The following is a 27,431-nucleotide window of genomic DNA, read 5'->3' on the forward strand; positions in this document are numbered from 1 at the left end:
CTACCCTTGGATTAACATTCCAGACTGGCTCTGATCAAGCGACTTCCACTGAAATTATCAAAGAAGCTAGCTTTGGCTAGGAAATAACCAGCTCCCTTCTAAAGAGCTTACAGATCACTTAAAATAATATTATTATGGAAAGGTCACATGTTCCTTGTAAAAAATTCAGGAGAGATTAACAAATCAAAGAAAATAAACATCTCAAATAATTCTTCTACTCAAACATATCTTTTTGTTATGTGTTGATTCTGTCATTAAGTATTTTTAAATAAAATACATCATACATCCAAAGAGACTGTGTAAAAAAAAATTATGCACAGTTTAGAGAATATTAAAGAATACTAAAGTGGGTACCAATATAACCGCCTCTCAGGTTAAGGGACAGAATTTACTAGTACCTGACTCGTTTCAACAAATAACTTCGGGATCCCGAATCATCATAGTGTGGAGTCCTGCTTGCACTTTATTATTATTATTTTTTTGGTGGAGGTCTGTGGTGGTGGGGGAGGTGGTGGCTGCAAATTATAGCTTTATTCTTTTTACAAAATAATGACGAATTCAGCAGTAGGTGTCATTTTCCAAGTGTGGACAATCCAGATTTAGTCCCCACAAGGCTGTTCATGGATGACAATTATCTTGAAATGAAACTTGAGCATATACATGTGATTTCTCTGCCTCACGTGTCGGGTGGGGCTGCAGTCACTTGGCCCCATCCTCTAGGGAATGTGTGTGGATTCACCTCTCCACATGGCAATGGTGACTAGCGTGAGAGGTGAGTTCATAATTCAAACTGGGAGAGAGTCCTTCCCAGGACTACTGCATCTTTCCTATAAGGCAGAGAAGCTGGAAGCACATGCAGTAAGGCAGGCAGTCAATGGCTACCAACTGAATTACTGTCCCTTGCAACCGAAAGACTTTCATCTAGAAATGCCTGGGTGGCTCAGCAGTTGAGCGTCTGCCTTCGGCTCAGGGCATGATCCTGGAGTCCCGGGATCGAGTCCCACGTCAGGCTACCTGCGTGGAGCCTGCTCCTCCCTCTGCCTATGTCTCTGCCTCTCTCTCTGTGTGTGTGCCTCTCATGAATAAATAAATAAGATCTTAAAAAAAAAAAAAGACTTTCATCTAGGGGTGACTGGGTGGCATAGTTGGTTAAGTATCCAACTCTTGGTTTCTGCTCAAGTCATGATCTCAGGGTCTCTCTCCTTCTCCCTCTGTCCCTCCCCCTGCTTGTGCTCTGTCTCTGTCTCAAATAAATAAATAAATAAATAAATCTTATAAAAGAAAAATGTTGGCTTATTTATCAATTAACACACAGTTTCAGATACTAAAATTTTGATTATTTAATGCAGTTAGTGGTTTTTGCCATATATAATCTCTCAGCATACATCTCAATTATTATCACTTGGGTAATAAGCATAAATTTATGTAGTAACTATAATTTATTCTGGAATTTTAAAAAAATTCACCACTTGTAAAAAAAAAAACCTCAAAAATCCAAAGAAAGATTAAAACTTCAAAATCAAAGTATTTAAAATTTGGTATTTTCCCTTTATACAAATGAAATCATGATTTATGTTTTTTTTCTAAAGCTACCTTTTGTTGTTGCTTAACACTATATTTTTGAGATTAAACTGTGCTGATGCATGTAATTGTAGTTCATTTTTGCTGCTATAAAGTATTCCATTATGTGAAAATACTTCAATTTATTTATCCATTCATCTGTTGATGGACATCTGAGTTGTTTTCCATTTTAAAAACCATTTCCTTTCTCATACTTGTTTTTTGAATTTTACACTATAATGGCTTCATCAAATGAATAGAAGTTCCCCTTTTTTCTCCCCTTGATAGAGTTTGTGCAGAATTGGAATAATCTATTCCTGGAGTATTTGGTAGAACTCTTTTTGCAAAACCAAGTACTACTGGTGTTTCATTCATTTGATTTATTTTTAAAGCTTATAGGACCATTCCAGGTTTCTATTTCATTGCAAGTCAGTTTTGTCAAGTTCTATTTTGTTAGAAATATTTCCCTTTATCTGAGTTTTCCCTTGTTTGGGGCATATAATTGATTACAGCATTCTTTTTTATCTTTCTGTAACATCTAAAATACTATCTTCTCTAAACTCTTAATATTGTTTACTTATGATGTTTGTGATTAATATCTATTTGTAGTTCTGTCAATTTTACTTTACATATTTTTGAAGCTAGTTTAGTGGGTACTTACATGTTTAGAATTATTATCATTGCTGTAAATAGAATACTTTTCAAAGTATGGTGATCATCTTTATCTTAGTAAAATATCTTGCTTAAAATTCACCTTGTCTGATATTAATATAGCTACCCAGATTTCCATTGGTTAATATTTGTCTAGCATATTGTATTTTTCTTTCCTTATACTTTCAATTTTTTTGTTTCTTTAAGTCTATTTCTTGTAAAAACATTTGGATATTTAAAAAATCAAATCTGACAACCTTTGTTTTTCTTAATTGGATAGTTTATTCAATTTACATATATTGTGATTACTAATATATGTTGACTAATTTCTTCAATGTGATTTTGTGTTTTGTATTTGCTCCCTTTCTCTAAATTTTCCTGTATTTTATTGCTTTGCTTTAAATTGCCTTTTCCCCCTTCATTCTCTCTCTTTCTTACCTTGTAGAATTTTTAGCCTCTTATAAAATAATTTTAACATGCATATTTAACATAATAAAGTCTAGTGGCATGGAGCTCTCTTCATTCACTTAGTTTGCCATCCATGCCAAACGTAAGTTGGAATGAGAAACTAAGCTAAATTCCAATACTGTGTTGACTCTATTACATTACAGAGTCTAGAGATACCAGTAGGTTAATATTCCTTGAGCCACTCATAGACTCATGGCCCATCTTGCCTTGAACCCTAAATATTGAAACTAGGGGATGTTAATGGGGTTCTCAAGAGCAAATGATATGGTGTCTGCCAACACAGTGAGTGCTTATGGTAACCACTTGTCATTTTCACCTTCCCATCATCTATTCCCCTTCTCTTGGTAATAGCACCTTGTTTCTTTGGGATCCAGCCTTCCTCACTCTTTGCCCATGTGAGCTAGGTGGGCTTGACCTCTTACTCTTTGCCGTGGCTCCAGGTGTGAGTACAGAGGTAGATACATGACCCACTTGGCCAATGAAAACCTGAAACTTTTTTTGGTGGAACAGTAGGAAAGGGACACATTTTCCACTGGAGTTGCTAAGATGGTAAGATGTAAGCTCGGAGCTGCAGGTGGCACCACAGGGAGACTCTGAGAATGAAGTTGACATCGCGTAAAACTGAGTTGAAAGCTGGAGAAAGACAAATTTCTGATGACATTTGCACATTTGGATCCAGCTATGTTTGAAGCTACCTTCGTTTTCTTTAGTTTTATGAGCCAGTTCTCTGCCTCCATCAATCCCAGCCTCTTTTAATTAATTAATTAATTAATTTTGAGAGAGAGTGTGTGTGCACATGAGTGGGGGGAGACAAGAGGGAGAGAGAGAATCTTAAGCAGGCTCTACACCCAGCACAGAGCCCGATGTGGGGCTTGATCTCACAACCCTGAGATCACAACCTGAGCCAAAATCAAGAGTCAGATGATGCTCAACTCAGTGAGCCCCCCAGGCGCCCTGCAGCTTCTTTTAACTGGGCTTCTGCTACTAGAAAACAACAGTCTCCTGATTAATGATATTCTAGAATCTGAATTTGAATCCCATCTTTTCACATTGAGGGTGTTAAAATACATTCAGCTACCTAGGGTTTGGATCCAGTTTCAGTGCTATTCTCTCTATAGGAAGCCTTGCTCAGGCCCTCTCTGATCCTCAGTTTTCTCATCCATGAAATAAGTTTCTAACAGCAACCTCAGAGGACTGCTCTAAGGACTACAGGTAATGAGTGTTGGTGCTCTCCACTGTTACTGTCTACTATGTATAGTACAAACCACCACACAGAACCACCACACGCGCACAGCACCCTGCTGTCACTTACATGTGTGCCTTTGTACACATCCCATTGCTGGAAATGTCTTTATGTTCTTTGCTGCTCAACTTCTACTTCTGTTTCAAGGTTCTGCTCAGACAGGCATCACCTTCTGTGGGAAGATGCCTCTAAGCCTTCCCTGGATTGCGGATTCCCTCCTAGCTCCTATAGCCCCTCCACTGACCTCCTTGGGTTAACTATCAGTTTACTTGTCTATCTCCCAGACCAGACAGGCACTGGATCTTTCTTCTTCAACCCTGCCGTCCAAGTTTATAGTAGGTGTTCAGTCATGTGAGTGAAAATGAAAAGCCCAATAAATCTTAGTTTCAATAGTGATCCTCCCATGTTCTGACTTCCCCAATTCACAGATCGTCAGAAACAGAAGCACTTCTCCTGATGCTCTGGCAGCCCTTCTGCTGTGTGTGGTGACTCATGCTGGCTTTACTTCCATATCTACTCCCTGCGGCTAGGCTGGAAAAGCCTTATGGACAGGAATTCCAGGAGGGGCAGTGAGGGATGCAGACCATTTCAGCCAGCACCTCTGAGACCAGCCACATGCTGGTGAGATGGAAAAAGTGTGAGATTTGGGACCAGGAGTCCTAAGTGGGTTTTGAGCCTTCCTCATTCCTCTGCTGTTGTATCTCAGACAACTCCATCTCTTTCTCAAGTCCCTCTCCTGATCTGTGAAATGGGAACAATCCCAGTGAAAGGACTGGGAGAGGCTCCCTGTCCCCCTCCCTCAGTTCCTGCAATGGGCATGGCCATTGGCGGCTTTGTTCCTCAGGGTCACCAAGAACTGGAGGTTGAGGGGCTGTGTGAGGAGGGTCTGGGCATATCTCTGAACCCAGGTCCTTACTATCCTGTGCCCAACCACATGGCAGGACCACCACAGCCAAGTGTCAGTTCTGCCTACATCCTGGGAACTGGGTCACTGAAACTCCTTTGTGAGCAAAAGGAAGTAAGGGAGATGAGAAAGGAGAAGAGGCTCTCTCGCACCCTGGGGGGTGGCCATCACCCACCAGGGCTCTTCCCCTGCTTTGTGGTTTTGTCAAAGTCAAGGGTGACCCTCTTCTCCAGGCCAGTCCTAATTTCTGGTTGTTTTGAAACAAGCCATGAGGTGAATGTTTCAGGACACTAAGCTACCCAGAAGCCAATCGGAATGTCATCTTCCTATACCTTTGTTTTCTACCACAAATCGATATTGCCTGATACGCCGGAATGACGAAACTTCAGGCCTCTGTTCGTGAAAGAAATCATTATTTCATGCCCTTCTCAGAATTTTCTGGAAGCAAACATAGAGGGTTTGCCTACACCAGCATCTGCTTTGAAGAGATGGAGGCGAGGTCTTTTGTCCTTTAATGGCAAGTGAACCCAGCAGAGGCTTCCTGTAGGAGTTCTGCGCACACACTGTGTTCACTTTCATTCCAGAGAAGGTGACATTTATCCAAGAAAGGCACCCCAGAACTCCCTGGGATTTAGTTGAGGTCAAGAGGTAACAGTCATAAAACCATCGTCCCCTTTTCATTTTTCCCTCCTGACATGAGAAATAGGTGGTGAGGCTCTGAAGGCTTTAGGCTCATCAAAGGGATGTTGATTAGGGACCTCCCTGGACAGGCATCCCTGAATGCTGGTGGGTCATAGCTTGGGACCACACTGGGAGCTCAGTGAAGGAGTGTTTGGCTATGACTCCAGCTGTCCCAAGGGGCCTGACACAAGCAGGCATTGTGAATTGTGCTGGTGATTGAGTAAATGATTGACAAGAACTAGCATTTACTGAGTGCTCAAGTGCTAGGTCCCGAGTGCGCTATTTGGCATCCTTTTTCTAGTTAACCCTCTCAGTGGTGCTATAAGGCAAGCATGGGTGTCCCATTTCACAGACCAGGAAACCAAGGCTCTGGATGGTTAAGTGATACCCCTAGGTCACTCAATAACAAAACTCAAATATGACACAACAGCTGTTGGCTCCCATGCGCACACCCTTGCCACTGTGCATGCTCCTTCCTGAAGGCCAGACCGGATGGATTTGATAGAACTGGACTGAGCTAAAATGAGAGATGTGGAGATGATCAGGGCAGGGTCACTGATCTCAGGTAACTCACAGGTGTGAGTGGGTGTGAATGCGAACACACATACATGTGTGGGTATGTGAGGGTGTGCCAGGGCCTGAGTGTGCATGGGTGTGCCTGGGCAAGGCTGTGCGGCACAGAACCATTTCTGGCTCTGGGGATCAGGGGAAGCTCCATGGAGCAGGTGGCATTTGAGTTGGGCCTGGGGCAATGAGCGGAAATTGAACGGGGATGTTGGGAGTGGGGACGTTTCTTCAGGTAGAGAGGCAGCCTGAGCTGTGGATTGTCCTCCGAGAGCAGCGATGCCTAGCTCATCTGGAGAAAAAGGAGCTGGAAAGGGTTCTACAGCCAGAACATGATGGGCCTGGAGTACGAGGCTGCAAATGACCTGGCAGGCATTGGAGCAATGCTGGAGGCTATGGACCTGGGGCGTGCCAGGAATCCACCGAGGAACAGTCTCAGCTGGAGGCCTGGATTAGCTCTTCTCGGTGATTTCATACCCCCGTGGCTCAGTGAGATTGTACCTGAGCAGGTGCCAGGCATGGGGTGGCTGGTGAAGAGGAAGTGTGACCCTTTATCACATGTGCCCCCTGCTGGGACGGCCGAGGCTGCTGGACAGGAGTCCGAGCAGTTTTCCTGGGGGTTCTCTTGAAGGCTCCCAGTCTCCAGTCCTGTGGAGGATTTCCTGTGTGCTTGGCCTGCCAGGTGGGCACTGTCCACCTCATTACAATGAAGGGAATAGCCCTTCATGGGATCAAGTGACCTGATCAAAGTCTCACAGCTAGTGGATAGAGGAATGGGCTTCTTGCCATGTCTACTTGGCCCAGAGCCTGTGCTCTAAGCCCTGAGAGCAACCCAAGGATAGCCACCATCCACAGATTGCCTCCTACACTCTGATCCAAAGTGTTTTGTGAGTATGAGCTCAGTTAATCCACATGCGAACCCCCATGGGGTATGTGCTGTTATTCTTCCCATTTGACGGGGGTGAAAACTGAAGCACAAGAGAGGCTAGAAACCTGCCTGAGGTCACACAGCCAGTAAGCAGAGCTGGGTACGTCACAGCACACCGGGCTTGTTGCTTGAAGAAGTGAAGGCGTGGGGAGCTCTACTCCCACTCTACCCCTCCCTTGCCTCCATGCCATCCATTTACTGTGGCTGCACAAGGATTGCCAAATAAAAAAGTGATGAAAGTGCTCACACGCTGGGCACTCAACACTGAACTCTCACGGCAGCTGTATGACAACAGATGATAGGGTTGTCTTCTTAACTCTAACAGACCAAGTCTGGGCCCAAAGAACTTGGGTCACTTGCCCAGTGGCTCACAGCAAATAAGCAGTAGAGCCTTGAGAGATCCCAGTTTGGCCCAACTGCAAAGCTGGAGATGCCCGGCCCATCCTGATCCCTTCCAGTATCCACAGTGGCTCTTGGAGGCCAGGTGTCCTTTGTGTGCAATTTGGATCACACTCAGTTGGCCCCTGTCCCAACCTGGTACTCTTCCTGCCCTGCTGCTCCAACTCTCCAGTAATCCCCATGAGACTGGCTGGCTTGCCCAACCCTCTCCTTGAAACTACAGAATGGTGAGTAAAACTGAAGAAAATCTCAAAGTCCCTGCCAGTTACACCAGTGGATACTTGTGGAAAAAGAATCCACGGCACCTGACTCAATTCTCAAAGTCATTTCTGATCACTTGTTCTATCCTACTTCTGTGATGCAGGTGAAGTGTCATGCCCATTTTACAGGTGGGGAAACTGAGGCTCAGACAGGCTTGCCACACACCCAAGGTCAGGTGTTATCGGGTGCTGCATCCTGGGCTTGGCTCCCTGTATCACTATGCTGGTCTCTTATTTGCTCTGAATGCCTCAGGACCTGAATGGTGACAGAGTCTCCCTTCTCTGATGGCTCCTTTTTAGCCGTTTCAAAGACTGTCTCTTCCATCTCCCTTCTGCCCATCCTAAAACACTGGTGGCCCCTTCTCCTTGCATCTGTCCTAGCCAGCAACGCCACTTATAACCCTTCCAGGATGCTCCTCATACTTGGCTTCGAGGAAGTGATTTCCAGTGTGGCTGGTGGCAGGAAAGCCTGGCAGCTTGTCTAGAAAAGAACTGGGCAAAGGGTGACAAAAGGTTTAAAATATCCTCCCCTTCTACCAGTAATTCTGTTTCCAGAAATTCAGTTTCTAGGGAAATCATCTGAAAGAAACAAAATGTTCTCTGCATGGAGATGTTCATCACAGAGCTGTTTATAATAGGAAAAAAAAAAAAAAGTGGAGACCACAGCAAAGTGCAATAGGGAAACATTTAGTTAGTCATGAGGATCCTCATGCTCTCCCTCCCCCACCAGCAAATGTCATGGGCTGATGTTCATTGGGGGACCCCCTGCTTCACCCCTGCCATGTGCTAGGCACTGTTCTCAGGTCTTAATATTTATTCTCTCCTTCAATCCTCACAATCTTTTGAAGTGGGTACATGCAACACCCCCATTTTACAGACAAGGAAACTGAGGCATGGAGAGGTTAAGTAATGTGCCCATGGTCAGCAGTTTCCAGGCAGTCTGACTCTGCCAGGCTCAACCACTCCCAGAGCAGTGGTGATGACTAGTTGCTGTCACCAGGTCGTGAGCTGCTGAATGCAGGCCAATGTGCCAGGTGTGTGATGTGTCTCAAGTGGGGCAGATGGGATACTATTTTGAGATGTCAATGGGTTGCTGTGGCTTCTCACTCCTGCTTGTCCTCATTGGCACTGCCAATGGTGGAGCACTCTCCAACATGCAGGCGGCAACTGCAGGTGAGGACAGGGAGGATTTCTTAGACCCCCAACAGAAACAGGAGTGAGAGAATCCCAGGGTATTTGGTGTTCAAGGGTCCATGAGAGCAGCTCCTCCACCACCCAGAGAGGAGGAAGAGCCACCCGGGGGTTGGGGCAGGAGACCTAGCATTAGGTGGTAGAGCGGGCCCACCTGCCACCTTTCTTTGGGGTCAGAACCTGGACTGGAGGTGAGGTGGGGGTCACTGGAGGATAAGTGTAGGAGTCTGAAAGCACAGGAGCTTGTGCCCTATTACTAGCTGGAAGCCAGGATATGGCAGGGGCACCCTGCAGACATGGCAGAGAGGAGGCTTCAGCCTAACCCTGTACTCCAGTTCCTCTGCTCTCACAGGAATACAGGAGGTCCCCCAAATCTCCTGGATCTACAGTGAGCCCCAGCATGTGGCTGGGCTTTGAGGCCTGCCTGCTGGGGGAGTCCAAAGGGGCTGGGGGCCTGCAGCAGAGGTCAAAGCCCCTGAGAAAATGTGGTTGGCCCTTGGCTGTGCCAGGGAGAGCCCAGGAGCAGGTCGGTTGTGTCCCTTGGGGCTTAGTGGCACGAACACCATGGATGGAGAAACTGGCCTGACAGGTCTACTGTGGTCCAGAGGATGCTGTGTGGGTCAGACAGCCTTTGGGAACTTAGCTTACCCTGGAGGGAAGGAGATGGGTGGGGAGTGGAGAGAAGCTTGTATTGAGTTGGTTCAACTTCCAAAGTCACTGTGTTTACAGCTAGAAGTGACCGAGCTCCTTGACCTGGAAAGTACACGCTTCTCCACCATCCATGAAATGAGGGTCCATGGGTGCCCTGAGCAGAATGAAACAGAGAATCTTACTCCTGCACGGGCTCAGGGCTGTGCCATAAGCTGCTGTTTCGGCACATGCATCAACAGCCTTGCTCCTTTCTCCCACCTGTAAGGACCAGCCCCATTTTTCAGATGGGGACAGCGTTTTAGACAGGGAAGGACTTGCTTAAGATCAACCAGCCAGCAAAATGGGGAGGTCAGCCTTTAGAGCTCGCTCAACAGACCACAGCACTAAATGGCATCTCATTGCCAGTGAGGGTACCCCTCTCCCCATGCCATTCCTTTGTCTAGAATGGCACCTCAACTCCTCAGCTTAGAAATTTCCTATTGTCCTTCAGGAGTCAGCAGAGACATCACCTCTTCCAGGAGGCTTTCTCTGCATTCCCAGCTCGGCTCCCACAGCAATGGGGTCTGAGCACTCATCACATGTATCTGTGCTCCTCCCTGTTCTTCTAGTGCGACCTCCTCCCTCCCACCCAACACCCTGCAGGGGAGAGTGGACCAAGATAAAGAATGGGTGAATGAATGAATCAGTTAAGACTCAGCAGTCCTTAAAACAGACATGTGGCCTGAAGAACTCCAAGGGTGGAATCTCTTTTGCCATATTAAGGCCACATCTGCTCATGAAAAATATGAAGGGAGAACAGAGCCATGATTTCAGGGATTACATCAGATGGCGATGGGAATGGGGTTTCTCTTTGACTTTCAATTTTAATGTTCCCCTTCAACACTAATTAAGTATTTTTAAATATTGTGTTTCCAAAGTCAGTGTGGAAAGAAGTTCTCTGGGCCCTGAGATTGCCTTGCCACCCATCCCTAATGTCCATCCCTGGGTGAAGATGGCACATCACTCAGTCCTGGGCTGAGAAGGCTGGAGTCTCATCCACGGGCCTGTGCTGCCCAAAGCCTGCAGCCCTGTCTGCATGCTGCAATTTTCTGCATGATCAATAGGAAGAAGCAAATCCACCAGTGCTCTGTAGAGCTACCCGGCACTTTTTGCTGGTTGGGATGAACTCTGCTTCACCCTCCTTCCCACCTCTGGGCAGAGAGTAAGTGGCTCACAAACCCCAGGGGAGCCTCAGGGGCCATACACACTCTGCAATGCACAGTGGGCCTCAGGTGTACCTTTTCTTGTCCCCTGACACTGCCACAAATGGCCTCTATGGATTTAATGAACACCCCAAAGCAGATAGCCCTGTTACTCATTGCTATTTCTTCAAGAGCAGTGGCAGCCTCTTTGGTCTCTTTGACAGATAAGAAAACTGAAACTCGGAGAGGGATGTGATCTTCTTATGGCCACACAGCTGGTCAGCGGCAGAAGTGGTGAGGAATCCAGGTCCCTCATCTACCAGGCCCTGTTACACATCTGCTTTCCACCCCCACTTGCACTCAGAGCTTGGGTTGTGACAAGGACACATTTTACTGAATTTGCCTCCATACTCAGAACGATTCATTAGTATGAAAAACATGTTCTTTGCTGCCCTTGCCAGAAGATTCTTGACACAAACACATTGGGGGTTTAGCATGAAATCTCTCCCTTGTTAAGCATTTATATATAATTTGGGTTGAAATTGTCCCTTGAGACTGATCCAAGCCCCTCATTTTCAGAGGATAGATATGAGGCTCATGGGTCAGGGCTCTACTTGAACAATTTGGTACCACAGCTGCAACATGAGGTCCATAAGCCTATCTTGAACTTTCCAGCTGCTTCTTTATAGAGGGGAGAGAGAGAGCAAGAGAGAGAGAGAGAGAGACAGAGAGAGAGAAAGAAAGAAAGAAAGAAAGAAAGAAAGAAAGAAAGAAGAGAGAGATAGGAGGGAGGGAGGGAAGGAGGGAAGGAGAAAGGAGGTAAGGAGAAGGAGGGTGGCAGCAGAGTTCATCCCAACTGGCAAAGAAAAAAAAAGAAAGAAAGAAAGAAAGAAAGAAAGAAAGAAAGAAAGAAAGAAAAAAAGAAAGAAAGAAAGAAAGAAAGAAAAGAAAGAAAGAAAGAAAGAAAAGAAAGAAAGAAAGAAAGAAAGAAAGAAAGAAGAAAGAAAGAAAGAAAGAAAGAAAGAAAGAAAGAAAGAGAAAGAAAGAAAGAGACTACCACTTCCTAAGCATCTACTCTGTGCTGAGAACTTAGCATAAATTGATGCTGAGCCTTATTGCTATCACAGGGAGACATTTCTATCCCCATTTTGCAGATGAGCAAGCTGAGGCCCAGAGAAGGCAAGGCAAGTCACAGAGCCAGCGAATGCTGTGGCTGAAATTGTTGCCCATTTCTTTCCCCTACATCAAGGGCTGGCAAACTATAGCCTGCAGGCCAAATCCAGCCTACCATCTATTTTTATTCGTAGTGGTGGGGGGAATAAATAGAAGAATAGCATTTCATGACTGATGAAAGTGATATGGAATTCACATTTCAGCATCCATAATAATAAAGTTTTATTAGAACATAGCCATCCGCATTCATTTACATTTTGTCTATGGCTGCTTTTGTGCTGCAAGGGCAGAGTTGAATAGTTGCAACAAAGAACACATGGGTTGCAAAGCCCAAAATATTTACTATCTGGATCTTTGCAGATCAGATTTGCTGAGTCCTGCCTGATGCCATGCAATTTCCCAGGTGTTCTGGAAAATCTGTAGGGCCTCTCTTGTTTCTGCACAAGGGCATCAGGGCTGAAACTCAGGTCTCCTGCTTGACAAGCCATGTGTCCTAAGGCTGGTTTTCCTGGAGGAGGATCCTTTTCTAATTTGTTCACCTGGAGTTTTTACCCCTCCTTTTTTGTGGGTACAAAGCTACTAGCAGTGGCACAAAACGCCTTTGAGAAGGCAGCCCCAAAGTATGTCCTATCAGATTGACAGCAGAAGGAGTGGATAGTGAAGGAGGGGAGCCAGGAGGGTCAGGAGTCTGCATGAAGCCAGAGCAAGGGAGAATGGATAGTCTGGGCATAAGCTAGGGCCTCTAGCCAGCTTCAAAGGCACAATCACCAGGGAGTTAAATGAGGAGTTCTCTACCTTTCAAGTAACTCCTAGGAGACCACTATTTATTCTCCTTGACTTTTAAGGCTGTAAAAGGCTTCCCACCTCCTCTCTCTCTGCTCTCCTTCCCCTGCCTTCCTCTCTGGGGGTGGGAAGGAATTTCATTCCCCAAACTCTCAGAAGAGATAGAAGATGAAAAGGATTAACTCATTGCTATAGCCTGTCTGCTCTGTCTGGCAGTGTGCAGGAGTGTGAGCCCTACAGGCCTGAGAACAGTGTTCTGAGTACACCCTGGGCAGGAGGCAGGGACACGGGCACCTGGGGGCCCATGACATAGTCTCATGCCTGGAGCTCCCTACCCAGAGTCTACAAAAGGCCAAAAGCTTCCATAAAGCTTAAGGGCTTGGTGAAGGAGAAATCAGACCATGGATGGAGGAGGGGAGGAATTAAAAAACACAGACAGGAAAAGAAAACATATGATAGAATGGAAGAAAGAAAGGAAGGAAGAAAAAACAGAAATAAAGAAACTGTACAACATTACGCTAACTGAAAAAGTAGGGCACAAAAGACCACATATTATATGAAACGTCCAGAATAGGCAAACCTGTAGAGATAGAAAATAGATTAGTGGTTGCTTGGTGGGGGGCCAGGCAGGAATCAGGGATTGGGAGGTGATCGTGAAAGGCTACAGGGCTTTTTTGGGGGGTGATGAAAATGTTCTAAAATTGGTTGTGGTGATGGCAGCACAGCTCTGTGAATATACTAAAAACCAGTGAATTGATGATTGAAATGGCTGAATTGCATGGTATTTGAAGTATTTCTCAATAAAACCATTACATGGAAGGAAGAAAGATCGAAGATGGTAGTCCAAGGCTCCCCTCCTTCACTATCCACACTCCTTTTGCTGCCACATAGGAAGACCCTGGAATCACCTCCTCCTGTGGATACACCAAAACTACAACTGCACATGGAACAGTTCCTCCTGAAAAATAATGGAAAAGTAGTGGAACATATCCCTCCACACCAGGGATAAAAGGGCCACATCAAGACGGGTAGGAGAGGTGGAGACACAGTGTCACCAAAAACCTCAAACCTGGTGGGATAATTCACAATAAGGAGAGATCTTGTGGGTCTGGAATCTCTCTCTGAGGAGAGAGGGGTTTGTGCCCCACATTGGGCACCCCAACCCTTGGTATCCACACTGAAGAAATGAGGCCTTCAACATATCTGGCTTTGGAAGTCAATGGTGCTTGTGTCCAGGAAACTCGGGGATCTGTGGAGATCTGATATGTTCCTTTTGAGGGGCTCGTGCACTGACTCACACCATCCTGAGACCAGCAAAAGGCAGCAGTTTGAGAGGTGACTGGATTGTATGTGGAGGAGATGCATTTGCTAATCTTAAAGCATTTGCCAGAGGGGTGGAGGTCATTTGGGACTTTGGGGATGGAGGGGTTGGTGAGCACCATTTTTGCACTTTCCCTCTACCTTGTTAGCACAAGTAGGTATACACAGATACTACTATGCTAAAGCCTTGGGTGTGCCTTGACCCCCCAGTACTTTCAGGATCACTATGGTCATAGGCATACCTCAGCCTCAACGCTCTCCTACAGCCTCATTGAAGCTCTTGGGCAAGCATAGTCCACACAGGGGACACCCCTTGATCACCTGGCCCTTCTATCCAGAGGTACTTGTGTTTATGGGTCCCCTGGGACCATAGCAATCAGAAAGACAGTTCTGGGCAGGCTACCATATCCAGGCCACTGCACAGACAGCACATTGAGACACAACTCTAATCTTCCTCTGAAAAAGACCCATTTACTTGTGTTGGAGTTCGACCTGAGGGATAAGTTTCAAGTATGCCAGAAATCTGAAGGCTAGAGAGGTACCCTGAGGGAATGTAAGCAGGGAAATGGTATCTTTGAGCCTTCCCTTGGCCTTTACACAGCTCACTGGTATCTCTTAGAAAAGAGCTCATACACTTGTCTGAAGCCCTGATTTTTATAACAGTTGCCCACAGGACACCTCCAGATTTCCTGGTCTGGAGGCCAGAAAGGTTTACAATTGCAGTCCCATAGGATTATAGATATTTGCATACTTATAAAGTTCTTACCTGAGGATCTGGCTTCCTATCAGACTGAAAGTAGGCACTGTCGGTGATTACTCTCTTTGGAACACTGGCAGGCCTTGGCACATCCTCAACAACAGAGGCTTATCAGGAATAAACCAGACTCCTCAGACAATCACAAAGGTTTGAGGGACAATCAAGAGCTAGGGCAAGGTTGAATGACAAGGTTCATCTCCTATACAAAGACACTCTTTCAAGACTGGGGGAGGTAGTTGTTTTGACTAATACATAGAAACAAACACAGAGAGGCAAGCAACATGAGGAAACAGCGGAATATGTTCCAAATAAAAGAACAAGGCAAAACCTCAGAAAACAATCTTAATAAAACAGACAGAAATAGTAATCTACCTATTAAAGAGTTCAAAGTAATGGTCATGAAGGTTCTCACTGAACTTAGGAGGAGGACAGATAAACACAGTGAGAACTTCAACAAAGAAATAGAAAATGTAAGAAAGTACCAAACAGAAGTCACAGAGCTGAAGAATACAATAATAGAACTGAAAAAATACAGTAAAGGGGTCCAACAGCAGACCAGATGAGGCAGACGAATGGATCAATGACCTGTAAGACAGGGCAGTGGAACTCACCCAGAGCAGCAAAAAGAGAAAAGAATTTTAAAAAGTGAAGATAGCTTAAGGAACTTAGGGAAGAACATCAAGCAGAATAACATTTGCTTTATAGGGGCCCCAGGAGGAAAAGAGAGAAAGGGGCAGAAAACTCATTTGAAGGAATAATGGCTGAAAACTTCTCTAACCTGAGGACAGAAACAAACACCCAGTCCAGCAAGTCCAGAGAGTTCTAAATAAGATGAAACCAAAGAGAGTCACACTAAGATACATTATAATTAAAATGTCAAAAGTTAAAGAGAGAAGCTTAGAAGCAGTAAGAGAAAAACAAACAAACAAACAAACAAAAAACAACTTCTTGCATACAAGAGAACCCTTAGAAGACCCATAAGCTGATTTTTCAGCAGAAGCTTTGTTGGCCAGAAGAGAATGGTATGATACATATTGAAAGTGCTGAAAGGAAAAAGAAACAAAAAACAAAAAACAAAAAACCTGATCAAGAATACTCTACTCAGCAAAGTTCTCATTTGGAATTGAAGGAGAGATAGAGTTTTCCAGACAAGCAGAAACTGAAGGAATTTATCACCACTAAACTGGCCTTACATGAAATGTTAAAGGAGTTTCTTTAAGCTGAAAAGAAAAGGCACTAACTAATAACAAGAAAACATATGAAAGTAAAGATCTCACCTGTAGCGGTAGTAGATTAACCACTTACAAAGCTAACATAAAGGTTAAACGATAAAAGCAGTAAAATTAACTAAAGCTATCAATGATTAGTTAGGGCTACACAAAATTGAAGAATGTAAATATAACATGAAAATCATAAAACATGGGAGGAATATAGAGTTTCTAGAATGCATTCAAATTTAAGTTGTTATCAACTTAAATGAGACATATATATATATACGGTTCTACATGAACCTCATGGTAACCACAAAGCAAAAACCTATAGTAGATACACAAAACATAACAAGAAAGAAATCTAACATAACACTAAAGAAAAGCATCAAACCACAAAGGAAGAGAACAAGAAGAAAAAAACATAGAGGAACCATAAAACATCCAGAAAATAACTGATAAAATGGCAGTAAGGACATATTTATTAATAATTAATAATTTATAAATGGACTAAATTTTCCTATAAAAAATAGAGTGGCTGAAAGGATAAAAATAAGACAACTATATATGCTGCCTGGAGAAGACTCACTTCAGATATAAGGACACACATAAACTAAAAGTGAAGGAGTGAACAAAGATATTCCATGGGAATGGAAAGAAAAGCTGGTTTCATTATATTTATATCAGACAAAAGAGACTTTATTTTATTTTTATTTTAGAGAGAGAGTGCATGCATACATGAGTGTGGGAAGGGTGGATGGGCAGAGGGAGAGAGAGAAAATCGTAAGCAGGCTCCAAACCCAGCATGGAGCCTGATATGGGGCTCAATCTCAAAACCCTGAGATCGTGATCTGAGCCAACACGAAGAGTCAGATGCTTAACTGATTGAGCCACCCAGGCACCCCAGACAAAATAGACTTTAAGCAAAAACTGTAATAAAAGACAAAGAAGAGTACTACATCATGATAAAGGGGTCAACCCAACAAGATGATAACATTTATAAATATTTATGTGTCAACATAGGGGCACCTAAATATATAAAGCAAATACTAACACACCAACAGGGCGAAATTGACAGCAATACAATAATAGTAGGAGATGTTAATACACCACTTTCATGAATGGCTAGATCATCTAGACAACAAAGCAGTAAGGAAACATTGGCTTTAAATGGCACATTAGAACAGATGAACTTAAAAGATATATAAGGAATAGTTTACTCTCAAACAGCAGAATACACGTCCTCTTAAGTACATATGGAACATTCTCCAGGTTAGATTACATGTTAAACCACAAAACAAGCCTCAATAAATTTAAGAAGTTTGAAATAACTCTTAACAATAGAGAAAAAACAGCGTTGAAGGAAAGGAGGTGGGTGGGGGATGGGCTAAGTGGGTGATGGGTATTAAGGAGGGCACTTGTGATGAGCATTGAGTGTTGCATGTAAGTGATGAATCACTAAATTCTACTCCCGAAACAAATATTACACTATATGTTAACTAGCTAGAATTTAAACAAAAATTTGAAGGAAAAAGAAAAAGACTGAAACTATATCAAGCATCTTTTCTGACCACAATGGTATGAAACTAAAAATCAATTACCAAGAAGAAAACTGGAAAAATCACAAATATGTGGAGATTAAACATATTACTAAACAGCCATTTGGTCAATGAAGAAATCAAAGGGGAAATAAAAAAAATACCTTGAGACAAGTGAAAATGAAAACACAACAATCCAAAATCTAGGGAGGACGCCTGAGTGGCTCAGTGGTTGAATGTCTGCCTTCAGCTTAGGGCATGATCCTGCAGTTCTGGAATCGGGTCCCACATCGGGTTCCTTGCATGACGCCTGCTTCTCCTCCATCTGCCTATGTCTCTGCCTCTCTCTGTCCCTCATGAATAAATAAATAAAATCTTAAAAAAAAAAAAATCTAGGGGATGCAGCAAAAGCAGTTCTAAAAGGGAAATTCACAGGGATACAGGCCTACCTCAAGAAAGAAGAAAAATCCCAAATAAATAATCTAACTTTATACCTAAAGAAACTAGAAAAAGAAGAACAAATGAAGCCCAAAGTTAGTAGAAGGAAGGAAATAATAAGGATCAGAAGAGAAATAAATGAAACAGAAACTGAAAAAAAAAAAAAAAAAGGAAAAGATCAATGAAAATAAGAGTTGGTTCTTTGAAAAGATAAACAAAACAGACAAACCTTTAGCTAGACTCATCAAGAGAAAAAGGAAGAAGCCTCAAATAAGTGAAATAAAAACTAGAGGAAGAGAAGGTACAATTGAGAGCACAGAAATACAAAAGATTATGAGATTGCCAAGAACAATTATATACAAACATAATGGACAAACGGGAAGAAATGGATAAATTCTTAGGAACATACAATCTTCCAAAACTAAATCACAAAGAAACAAAATTTGAATAGACCAATTACTTTACCAATTATTAAAGAGATTGAATCAGTAATCAAGAACCCCATCCCCACCCTTGCAAAAAGCCTCCCAACGAAAGTTCAAAATCACACAGCTTTACTGGTGAATTTTACCAAATATTCAAAGAGTTAATGCTTATCCTTCTCAAACTCTTCCAAAAAATTGAAGAGGTGGGAATATTTGCAAACCCATGTTAAGGCTAACACTACTATGATCCAAAACCAGATAAGAACACTGCATCAAAAAAGAAAATGACAGGCCAATATCCCTGACAAACATAGATGCAAAAATCCTCAACAAAATATTAGCAAATCCAATCCAACAATATATTAAAAGGATCATGCACCATGATCAAGTGGGATTTATTCCAGGGATGCAAGCATGAGTCAACATCTGCAAATCAAGCAATGAGCATACACTACTTTAACAACAACAACAACAAAAAGCATAAAAATCATAGGATCATCTCAATAGATGTAGAAAAAGCACGTGACAAATTCAATATCCATTTATGATTAAAAACTCTTAATAAAGTGGGTATACAAGGGACATTTTAAGGGCCATATATGAGACAAACCCACAACTTACATTATACTTAACAGTGAAAATCTGAAAGCTCTTCCTTTATGATCAGGAACAAGACAAGGATGCTCACTCTTGCCATTTTTATCTAACATCATATTGGAAGTTGTAGCCACAGCAGTTAGGCAAGAAAAAAAAATGAAAGGCATCCAAATTGGAAAGGAAGAATAAAACTGTTGCTTCTTGTAGATGACATGATACAACATACAGAAAACCTTAAAAACTCTAGTCAGTTAAGCATCTGGCTCTTGGTTTCAGCTCAGGTCATATCATGGGTTGTGAGATTGAGCCCTGCATTGGGCTCCATGCTCAGCGTGGAGTCTCTGCCTCTCTCTCTGCCTCCCCTCACTTGCACACACAGATTCTCTCTCTCAAATAAATAAATAAATAAATAAATAAATAAATAAAATCCTAAAAAAAAAAAGAAAAAAGAAAACAATCTCTTTAACAACTGCATCAAAAAGAATAAACCACCTAGGAATAAATTTAAGCAAGATGGTGAAAGGCCTATATTCTGAAAACCATAAAATATTGACAAAAGAAATTGAAGAAGACACAAATAAATGGAAAGATATTCCATGCTCATGGATTGGAAGAATTAATATTGTTAAAATTCTCATATTACCCCAAGCAGGGTACAGATTCAATGCAATCCGTATCAGAATTCCAATGGCTTTTTTCACAGAACTAGACCAAATAATCCTAAGATTTTTATGGAACCACCAAAGACTTTCTGTAGCCAAAGCGATCTTGAGAAAGAAAAACAAGGCTGGAGGTGTGACACTCCCTGATTTCAAACTATACTACTAAGCTACAGTAATCAAAATAAGATGGCATTGGCATAAAAATAGACACCTAGATCCATGGATCCAGAATAGAAAGCCCAGAAATAAACCCACACCAACCCATAAGCAGTGGTGGGGCAGGACTCATCCCGGGGCTCCCTAGTTTCACACCAGAAGCAGAATACCCCGACAGCCTTGTGGCCTGACGGCCAGGCACAGAGGGTGGCAAAGAGGTCATTGGGATTCCACTGTGCAGGGGGCAGCCAGGGCCCTTCGTTGAGGGTGAGCTACTCTGGGCACCTCTGCAAAGAGCACCATAAAGGCTGTTAAGAGATACTGGAATCAGTGTGCTAACAGGTTAGACTACTTTAGAACCCAGATGATTAGAGGTAAACAGATTTGGGCTCGTAGCAGACTAAGCTATGGGAAACTTCCTGTCTGAGCAACACTCCTTCCTAGGAAGTCTGTGCAGGCTCATGGAGCTTTTCCACTCCTGCAGTAGATGAAGTCAGCCCTACATGCCCCTGTGCCCCCAACCTCTGGCCAAACCATGACATGCCGTGGGTGAGACATCGTGGGTGGCATCAGCTTGTGGACTCTCACCCCATTCGGAAGCTCACTTTCTGTGTCCTTGACCCAAGTCACCTCACCTCTCTGGGCTCCTGTGTGCCACACCAGGGGGAGGGCCTGGGTTACTGTTCGGGGCCTCTTCTCTCTCCAAAATTGATTCAGAGCCTGTGGTTGGATTTTGCGGTGAGGCCCGTCCTGACACCACTCTTTTAGGGAGGACCATTGTGACGTCCAAATTAGAAAAGGGAACCAGAAATTTCTGAGCTCCTGCTAGTTCCTGGAACTTCCCTCACTGAGTCTTGGTTTTCTGATCTCTGAAGTGGAGGCAGGATTACTGACTTCTTAGAGCTCTTGGGGAACTAAAACTTGCTATTCACTCACTCATTCATTCGACAATATTACTGTGCCTACCCTACTGGAGATACAGCAGTGAACAACACAGATCAGGTCTGCCCCTGGGGAGCTAACCGCCTGGGGGTGCAGACCTGAAACACACAGAATGCATCATGAGGAATAAGTCTGGGCTGAGGCAAGGGTGCACTGAGTACAAGGCCTGGGAGGTCAGGATAAGAACTTTGTATTTGATCCCAAGAGCACTGGGAGGAGAGACACATTTCCATTTGGAAACCCGCTCTCTGGCTGCAGATAGGAGAAGTCAGGTGGACAGCTGACACGAGACCTCAGAGGGGAAAGGTGGCTGGAGGGGTGGGGGCACCTTGCCTCCCTTTGCACGTCTTCCTGATGTCTGGCTCCTGCCTCCAGGCGCTCTGCAGGAATGAGGAAGTGCCACGCCCAGCAGAGATTGCTGATACTCCAGGTGCTTATGAATATTATCTCCCTGCCCTGAGAGATTACCCAGAGCAAGCGAGTGTGTGGGAAAAGGACCCCAGAGCCCCAGGCAGGGGTCCAAAGTACTGGAAGTATCCCCAGCCCTTCCTGAGTTTGAGCTGGGCCTCAGGCCACTGGCTTCCCAGTGATCTTAGGTTCCCTCATCTGGTATCCATGGGACTAGTACTGAGTCTGGGCTAAATTCAAGTCCAGGCAGTATTTGACTGTAGAAGGAACCCCAGCTTTGGGGTCAGACAGGCTCGGGCTGGAGTCCTCACTTTGCCACATTGGAAGCTATGTGGCCCGATGCTGGCTACTTTGCTTCTGGAAGCCTGCGGCTGGCTGGGGGCCCAGGCTTTGAGAACCACTGCCCTAGAATAACACCCCTCGGGGAGGAGGGCCTCTGATTCGCTCACTGCTATGCCCCAAGCAGGGCTGGCATTTATAGCAAATCCTAGCTGAGTGCCTGGGGGTCCTGGGCTCTGAGTGGTTTGTTTTGGCAGTGACAGGAATGGGTGGAAGGTGGGCGTGGGCTGGGAGATGTTGGTGTGAAACAGATCAGGAGGAGAACAGGGCTTCTAATGTGAAGGTGAGGAGCCGGGACTTGTGGTAGCTGAACACGGTCCCCAGAGATGTCCACATCCTCATTGCTGGAACCTGAGCACATTACCTTATGTGGCAAAAGAGGACTTAGCAGATATGAGTAAATTAAGGAATGTGGGTTGGGGAGACTATCCTGGATTATCCTGGTGGCTCCTCAATATAGTCACAAGAGCCCTTATTAGAGAGAGGCAGGAAATTTGGCTACAGATGGAGAAGTTGTGACAAAGGAATTGAGAGAAACAAGGTATGAGAGGGGTCATGAGCCAAGGGGAGCAGGCAGTCCCTGGGAAATGGAAAAGGCATGCTAACAGATTCTCCACCGCAGCATCCAGGAGCAACCAGCCCTGCCAATACCTCGACCTCAGATTCCTGACCTCCCAAATTATAAGAGAATTAATCTGCGTCGTTTTTGGCCTGCAAGTGTGTGGTCATCTGTTACAGCAGCCCACGAATGACCACCGATACACAGAAGGTGCAGTGGAAGTCACTGAGCAGGGCCGGAGAGCACCCAAGGGAGGGGTGGCAAGGGGCGGGGTGAGGGCAACCTTTGGAGGCAGGAAAAGGCAGACAGAGGGGAGGACCAGCCAGCCTGGCTGGGCCACTCTCTCCTGGAGTCTCCCCTTAGCTGGCCTCCTGGGCTGACTGGGCCCCACCCTGCCCCAAGGGCAGGCCCGGTTAGTCCCCGCAGAACTGTGCACTCAGGGTGACACCTCCACCTCCTTGTCAGTGATAAGGGCCTTTGGTCAGGTCAATGCTGATTTTTGTCCCCATATGGAGAACAGAAAGGACATACTATCGGTCATCAGGGAAGCTGGGAGTCAACCCTATGGAGGGCCACATGAGGCCCTGGATTCCCTGGCGGTCTCAGTGTAAAAATCAACCTCTGGCGGTTCATGGCTTCCTACATGCCCAGGCCCCCACCATGGTGTGAAGCCCTCCAACTGGTTCGCCATCCTCCTCTGCCAAACCCCTCTGCCCACTGTCTCTGGAGCCTGGAGGATGGAGTGTAGCCACGGCCACACAGAATGTGTGCTCTGAAGACCTTGGCTCCGTGGCTGCTATGTGCAGCCCAGGCAGGCACAGCCTCTCAGCTGGCCTTGGCCTCACAGCCCCCCTCCCAGGGTGGCTGTGAAGATCGGAAGAGAAGGTGGGCAATCATACTCTGCAGTGTACCCAGGACCCAGAGGACAGCTGATAATGGGGGCTGCTGCTCCTGTAGTTGCTATTTCTCTTGCGGTTTTGGTGGACTCACTAGCCTGTGTCACTTGAGCAATTTACTTAACTTTCCTGAGCCTTGTGTTCCCATCTGTGAAATGGAGATGAAATAAGCACCGACTTCACAGGGTTGCGGGGAAAGTGACATGAGGCCACAAGTCCAAAGGGTCCAGTACCACCCTGAATGAATATAAGGTCTTTAATGTCTGCATTTAAGGCTCAGCTTGGAGGTTTGCTCCCTGGGATGGGCTCCCTGGGCCACGCACCACTCCTCTGGGCGCCCAGCACACTGGGTTTCAATCAATGGCGTGTGCCACACCGAACTGCTGCCCATCTACTTCTTCAACTAGACCATGAGTGATCACAGGTGGCAAGACTGATGCTTGGGGTGGGGGGCTTGCTTCATTTCCCTTTGCATCCTGAGCACGCAGCACAGGGGTGGGGACAGCTTGCCCACAGAATGATTATATGTAGAAAGAATGGCAAACGTGTACAACTGGCACCTAGTGGTGCTCGATAAGTGTCAGCTGTTGCTGCTAAGTGCTTATTGAAATCAGTTCTCTAAGGATCGGGGCTGAAGGCAGCCTGTTCACCAGGGGGTCACACAGGTAAGAGCAGTGGAAAGTAGCATGCATGACTAGATGGAATAATGTCAACGGCCTTCTACAGGGTCTGCTCCCTGGGCTTTGGTCTTTGCTTTGTGATCTAACTTAGCTTTGAGCCCAAGGCTGCTTCCTGAATGAGGGAAGGATGTGGTCAGAGGGGTCCTTACCCATCAGGGCCAGATGTGGAAGGCTCCAGATCTACACTTTGGAGAGACATTGGTGAGTGGTTTGGAGGATGGATTTGAGAGAGAGAGTCTCAAGGTTGGGAGGCTGAATGCAGGAGCAATGAGGCTTGTTCCAGAAGGCTGGCAATAGAGGTATGGAGGGCCCGGGACCCAAGTCTATGGCAGCACAGTCCACACCTGGCTGCTGCAAGGACCAGAGGGGACATAAGGCTCAGGGCCAGTTTGACTCCCACCACGCTCCACAGGGACCAGAACCCAGAGGGTGTGGGTCTGCGGCATCCATCCAAGCTGTTTTCAAGACTGATGCTCAATTATTGAGAGGAGGCAAGTATCCCATTGCGGTTGTAGAGTCTGTTCACATCTCTTGGCTCACATGTGCATCAGGCAACTCCGGGAGGTGAGCCAGGCAGGCTGCATGAGGACAGACCCCACACCCTATGAGAGGAGCAAACAGAAGCCCAAAAGGGACAGGTACCTGCTCAAACTACAGAGTGAGTGAGGACAGAGCTGAGAACGGGGCTGTGCAGTTGACTTTCCATGCCTGTGCATCAGAACAAATGTCTCAAATGTCATTTCTGCACCCCTGGCACTCAGCACAGTGCCCAGCATGTGGTGGGAAGTGGATAAATGTCTGCAAATGAATACGCGGATGGACAGACAGACGGATGGACAGATGGATGGATGGGTGGGTGGGTGGGTCAGTCCCACAGACCAGCATTCTGGGAGATAAAGACATGGTCTGCGGGAAGAGTAAGGAAAGCACCATTTGTGGAGTACTTCACATGCCAGGCGTTGTACCAGCGTCCTCTCATTTACCTCTCCTCATGGCTAGAGCACCCACAGACCTATAAACGTCCTCTCCACACAGTGGGGGAGCTTCCCCAGGGCCACTCAGCACTCAGATCTTTGGCGGGGCTTCCTGTAATACCCTGCATTGGCTTTGCCACCAGTGCATTTATCTACAACTCATTTCAATCCTGTTTATCTTTTCAGCCTGGATACCTCTTGGGGGTAGAATCCTGGGGTATCCTCTCTCTTGCATCTCCTGTATGCCAAATATCCGGTGCTCTCCAAGCCTATGTTGTTTAGTAGCCTCCGAGATTTTGTTCTCTTCTCTTCACCTCTCTCATGGGCTAGTAGCATGTAGCACGTCCCCTTCACTGATGGCCCCATCTCATTCATCCTCTGGCCCACATCTTTCAGGGAGCTAGAGCTCTCTTTCCAAAGCAGAGCTGCCTAGGTTTCCCCCCACCCTTGCTTCTAATCCTTCCATCTTCCCTTAAAACCAACGGTGCAGGTTCTAAGCCCCTAACCTGACCTTCAAGGCTCAGCCTTCCCAACTTGGCCAGCCCTCTTTCTCATCTGACTTGAGCACCCCTAGCACAAGAGTTGGTGCATCATGGGTGCTCAGTGAACACGGACTGAGCTGGGTTTGCGGTTACCCCCAGGTGGCAGCATCAGTGCATGGCCATTTGAAAGCTATCCTGCAGAGCTTGGGTGAACACTTCAGATGACTAACCAAGTGGCAGAGTTGGGACTCAAACTTCAAACTTAGGACTCCTGATTGTAAGGACAATGTAGCCAGATAAAAGGACCCACAAATTGTGGTGTCAAGGACCTCTGGCCAGATCCCAGCTGTGTGGCCCTGGTCAAGTTCTCTGAGATTTAACGTGATCCTTTAAAAATGGAAGTAGAAAGTTCTACCTCAGGAGGCCATTGGGAGGATGGAACAACATGAGGTTTGCAAAGTGCTCATGAAAACTTCCCAGCACAGAATGTTCAACTAGCTCCTGGGGAACAGCCATCCCCTTAATGGTGGTCACTAGTGGGACACCCCCCCCTCCCCAGGTGCTTGTCTGGTACACAAATGGTCAGGGCAATTACCTGTCTGTGGCTCCTCGAGGGGCTGTGACCTCTGTCCCACTCCACACCTGGAGCTTCAGGGGCTTCTCTTCCTGCCGCATGGGTTCTCGGCTTTGATTCCTGGCCAGCTGAGAGCTGTTCGACCTCAGAGAAGTTTCCTGGGCATTGTGGCTGGCCGGCCTGCAGCGGAAGAGCTGCTGGTATGCCGTGCGGAAGTCTCTGTTCAGTGTGGCATACAGGATAGGGTTCAGGGCCGAGTTGGCATAGCCCAGCCACAGAACGACAGCTTCAAAAGCCTCATTGATGGCATCATCCCCTTTCAGCCCACGGTAAACAAACACAGTAAAGTAGGGGAACCAGCATATGATGAAGGCTCCCATCACTGCAGCCAGTGTCACTGTGGCTTTGTGCTCCCCAATGGTAGCTGCCTTCCAGGAGCCCATGTGATGGATCCTCTTGGCCTGGTCCCGGGCAATCTTGAAGATGCGGTAGTAGGTGATGCACATGACCAGCAGCGGCAGGTAGAAGGTGACCAGCCCATCCACCAAGCCATACACCAAGTTGACCTGGACTTTGCACTTGGGAATGGTGTGATTGAAACTGCTGGTCTCATTCCTGCTGTTCCACCCCAGATGAATAGACAGGAAGGACAGGGTGATGGAGATGACCCAAATTAAGACAAGAGAGACGGCGACCCGGACTGGGGTGATAAGCACAGGGTAGCGCAGGGGGTCAGTGACAGCGCAGTACCGGTCAAGGCTGATCATGAAGAGGTTGAGGATGGAGGCCGTGCACAGCATCACATCCAAGCTGGTATAGATATTGCAGAAGACTTTGCCGAAGCTCCACCTGCAGGATAGCTGGTAGAAGGCCGAGAAGGGCAGCACCAGGAGGCCGAGGAGCAGATCGGTGATAGCCAACGACACAATGAAGCAGTTAGTCAGACTGCGGAGCCGGCGGTTCAGGCCCACAGCCAGGCAGACCACCACATTGCCGGCGATGGTGATGAGGATGAGGACAGTGAGGACCACGCTGACAGTGATCCTGCATGGAGGAGAGTCCAGACAAAAGGAAGAGCCTGTGCCGTTAGATATCATCCTGGGATCCTACGGCTCTGGCCTCTGCCCACAGCCCCTGGCTACTTCTCATCCAGCTCCCCAGTGTGTCAATGATGTCAACCGCTGGGCTCTAGGCTCCTAATGGAGCCAAAAGAAAATGTCCAGACGTGGGGAGGTTACAATAACTGCCCGACGACTGTTTTTCTAGAAATAAATAAAGCAGTCTCCTAGGAGGTATATTGGGCATGAGTATGAATGAAGAAGAGCAAAAGGAGAAAGTTCCTGGTTCAAATTCCAGTCCTCAAATCACCCCCTACAGAGCCAGCTTCCTCCAGGGACTGGAGTAGGTCTCTCCTCTCCAGGTTTTGCATATAGACTGAGGCACTGGAGCATGTGTCTGGAGGTGGCTTTGGTTTTATGCGGGAGGGATCATGTGGAGATGTGGCCGCACCCTTCTCCATAGCTGGTGGATGCTCCTACCCATGTGACCGGGGTCAAGGACTGCTGCCTCTGCCTCTGCCTCTGCCTCTTAGGACCACTGGTGAACAGGAGCTGAAAATGCAAGCGTCAAGTGTTGAATACTTTGAAATCAGACCAAGAGCATGCCCAATTCAAGATGAATCTTTCTAGACTTTAACCTCCCTATGAGACACCAGGAGGCATAGGGTCAATCTGGAAACCTGTCCTTAGGAGGGACTGAACAATCAGGATGCACAGTGGGAGGAGGAAGGGAGGCAGGATGCAAGGGGCTGGACCACTGTGTCACTCTGTAAGATATGGT

At 46.0% G+C, this 27,431-nt stretch overlaps 1 protein-coding gene across 10 annotated transcripts in view; it reads right to left on the bottom strand.

The window, feature by feature from the left end:
- Positions 1–27,431, bottom strand: part of HRH2 (histamine receptor H2) — a 72,381-nt gene that overhangs the window by 24,104 nt on the left and 20,846 nt on the right. For 7 of the 10 annotated variants that reach the window (XR_012029747.1, XM_072824092.1, XM_072824089.1 and 4 more), the window contains exon 2: positions 25,614–27,202. Coding sequence is in view for 8 of the 10 variants with exons in the window: in XM_072824092.1 (XP_072680193.1) it covers positions 25,614–26,689 (1,076 nt within the window). In the remaining 2 variants the exon portion in view is untranslated. Of the gene's footprint in view, positions 1–9,497; positions 9,655–23,128; positions 24,165–25,613; positions 27,203–27,431 lie in introns of those variants that run through there. The other 3 variants (XR_012029748.1, XM_072824090.1, XM_072824091.1) reach the window with 3 other exon arrangements.

Source organism: Canis lupus, chromosome 4 (assembly GCF_048164855.1).
Source record: "Canis lupus baileyi chromosome 4, mCanLup2.hap1, whole genome shotgun sequence".
Lineage (NCBI taxonomy): Eukaryota > Metazoa > Chordata > Mammalia > Carnivora > Canidae > Canis > Canis lupus.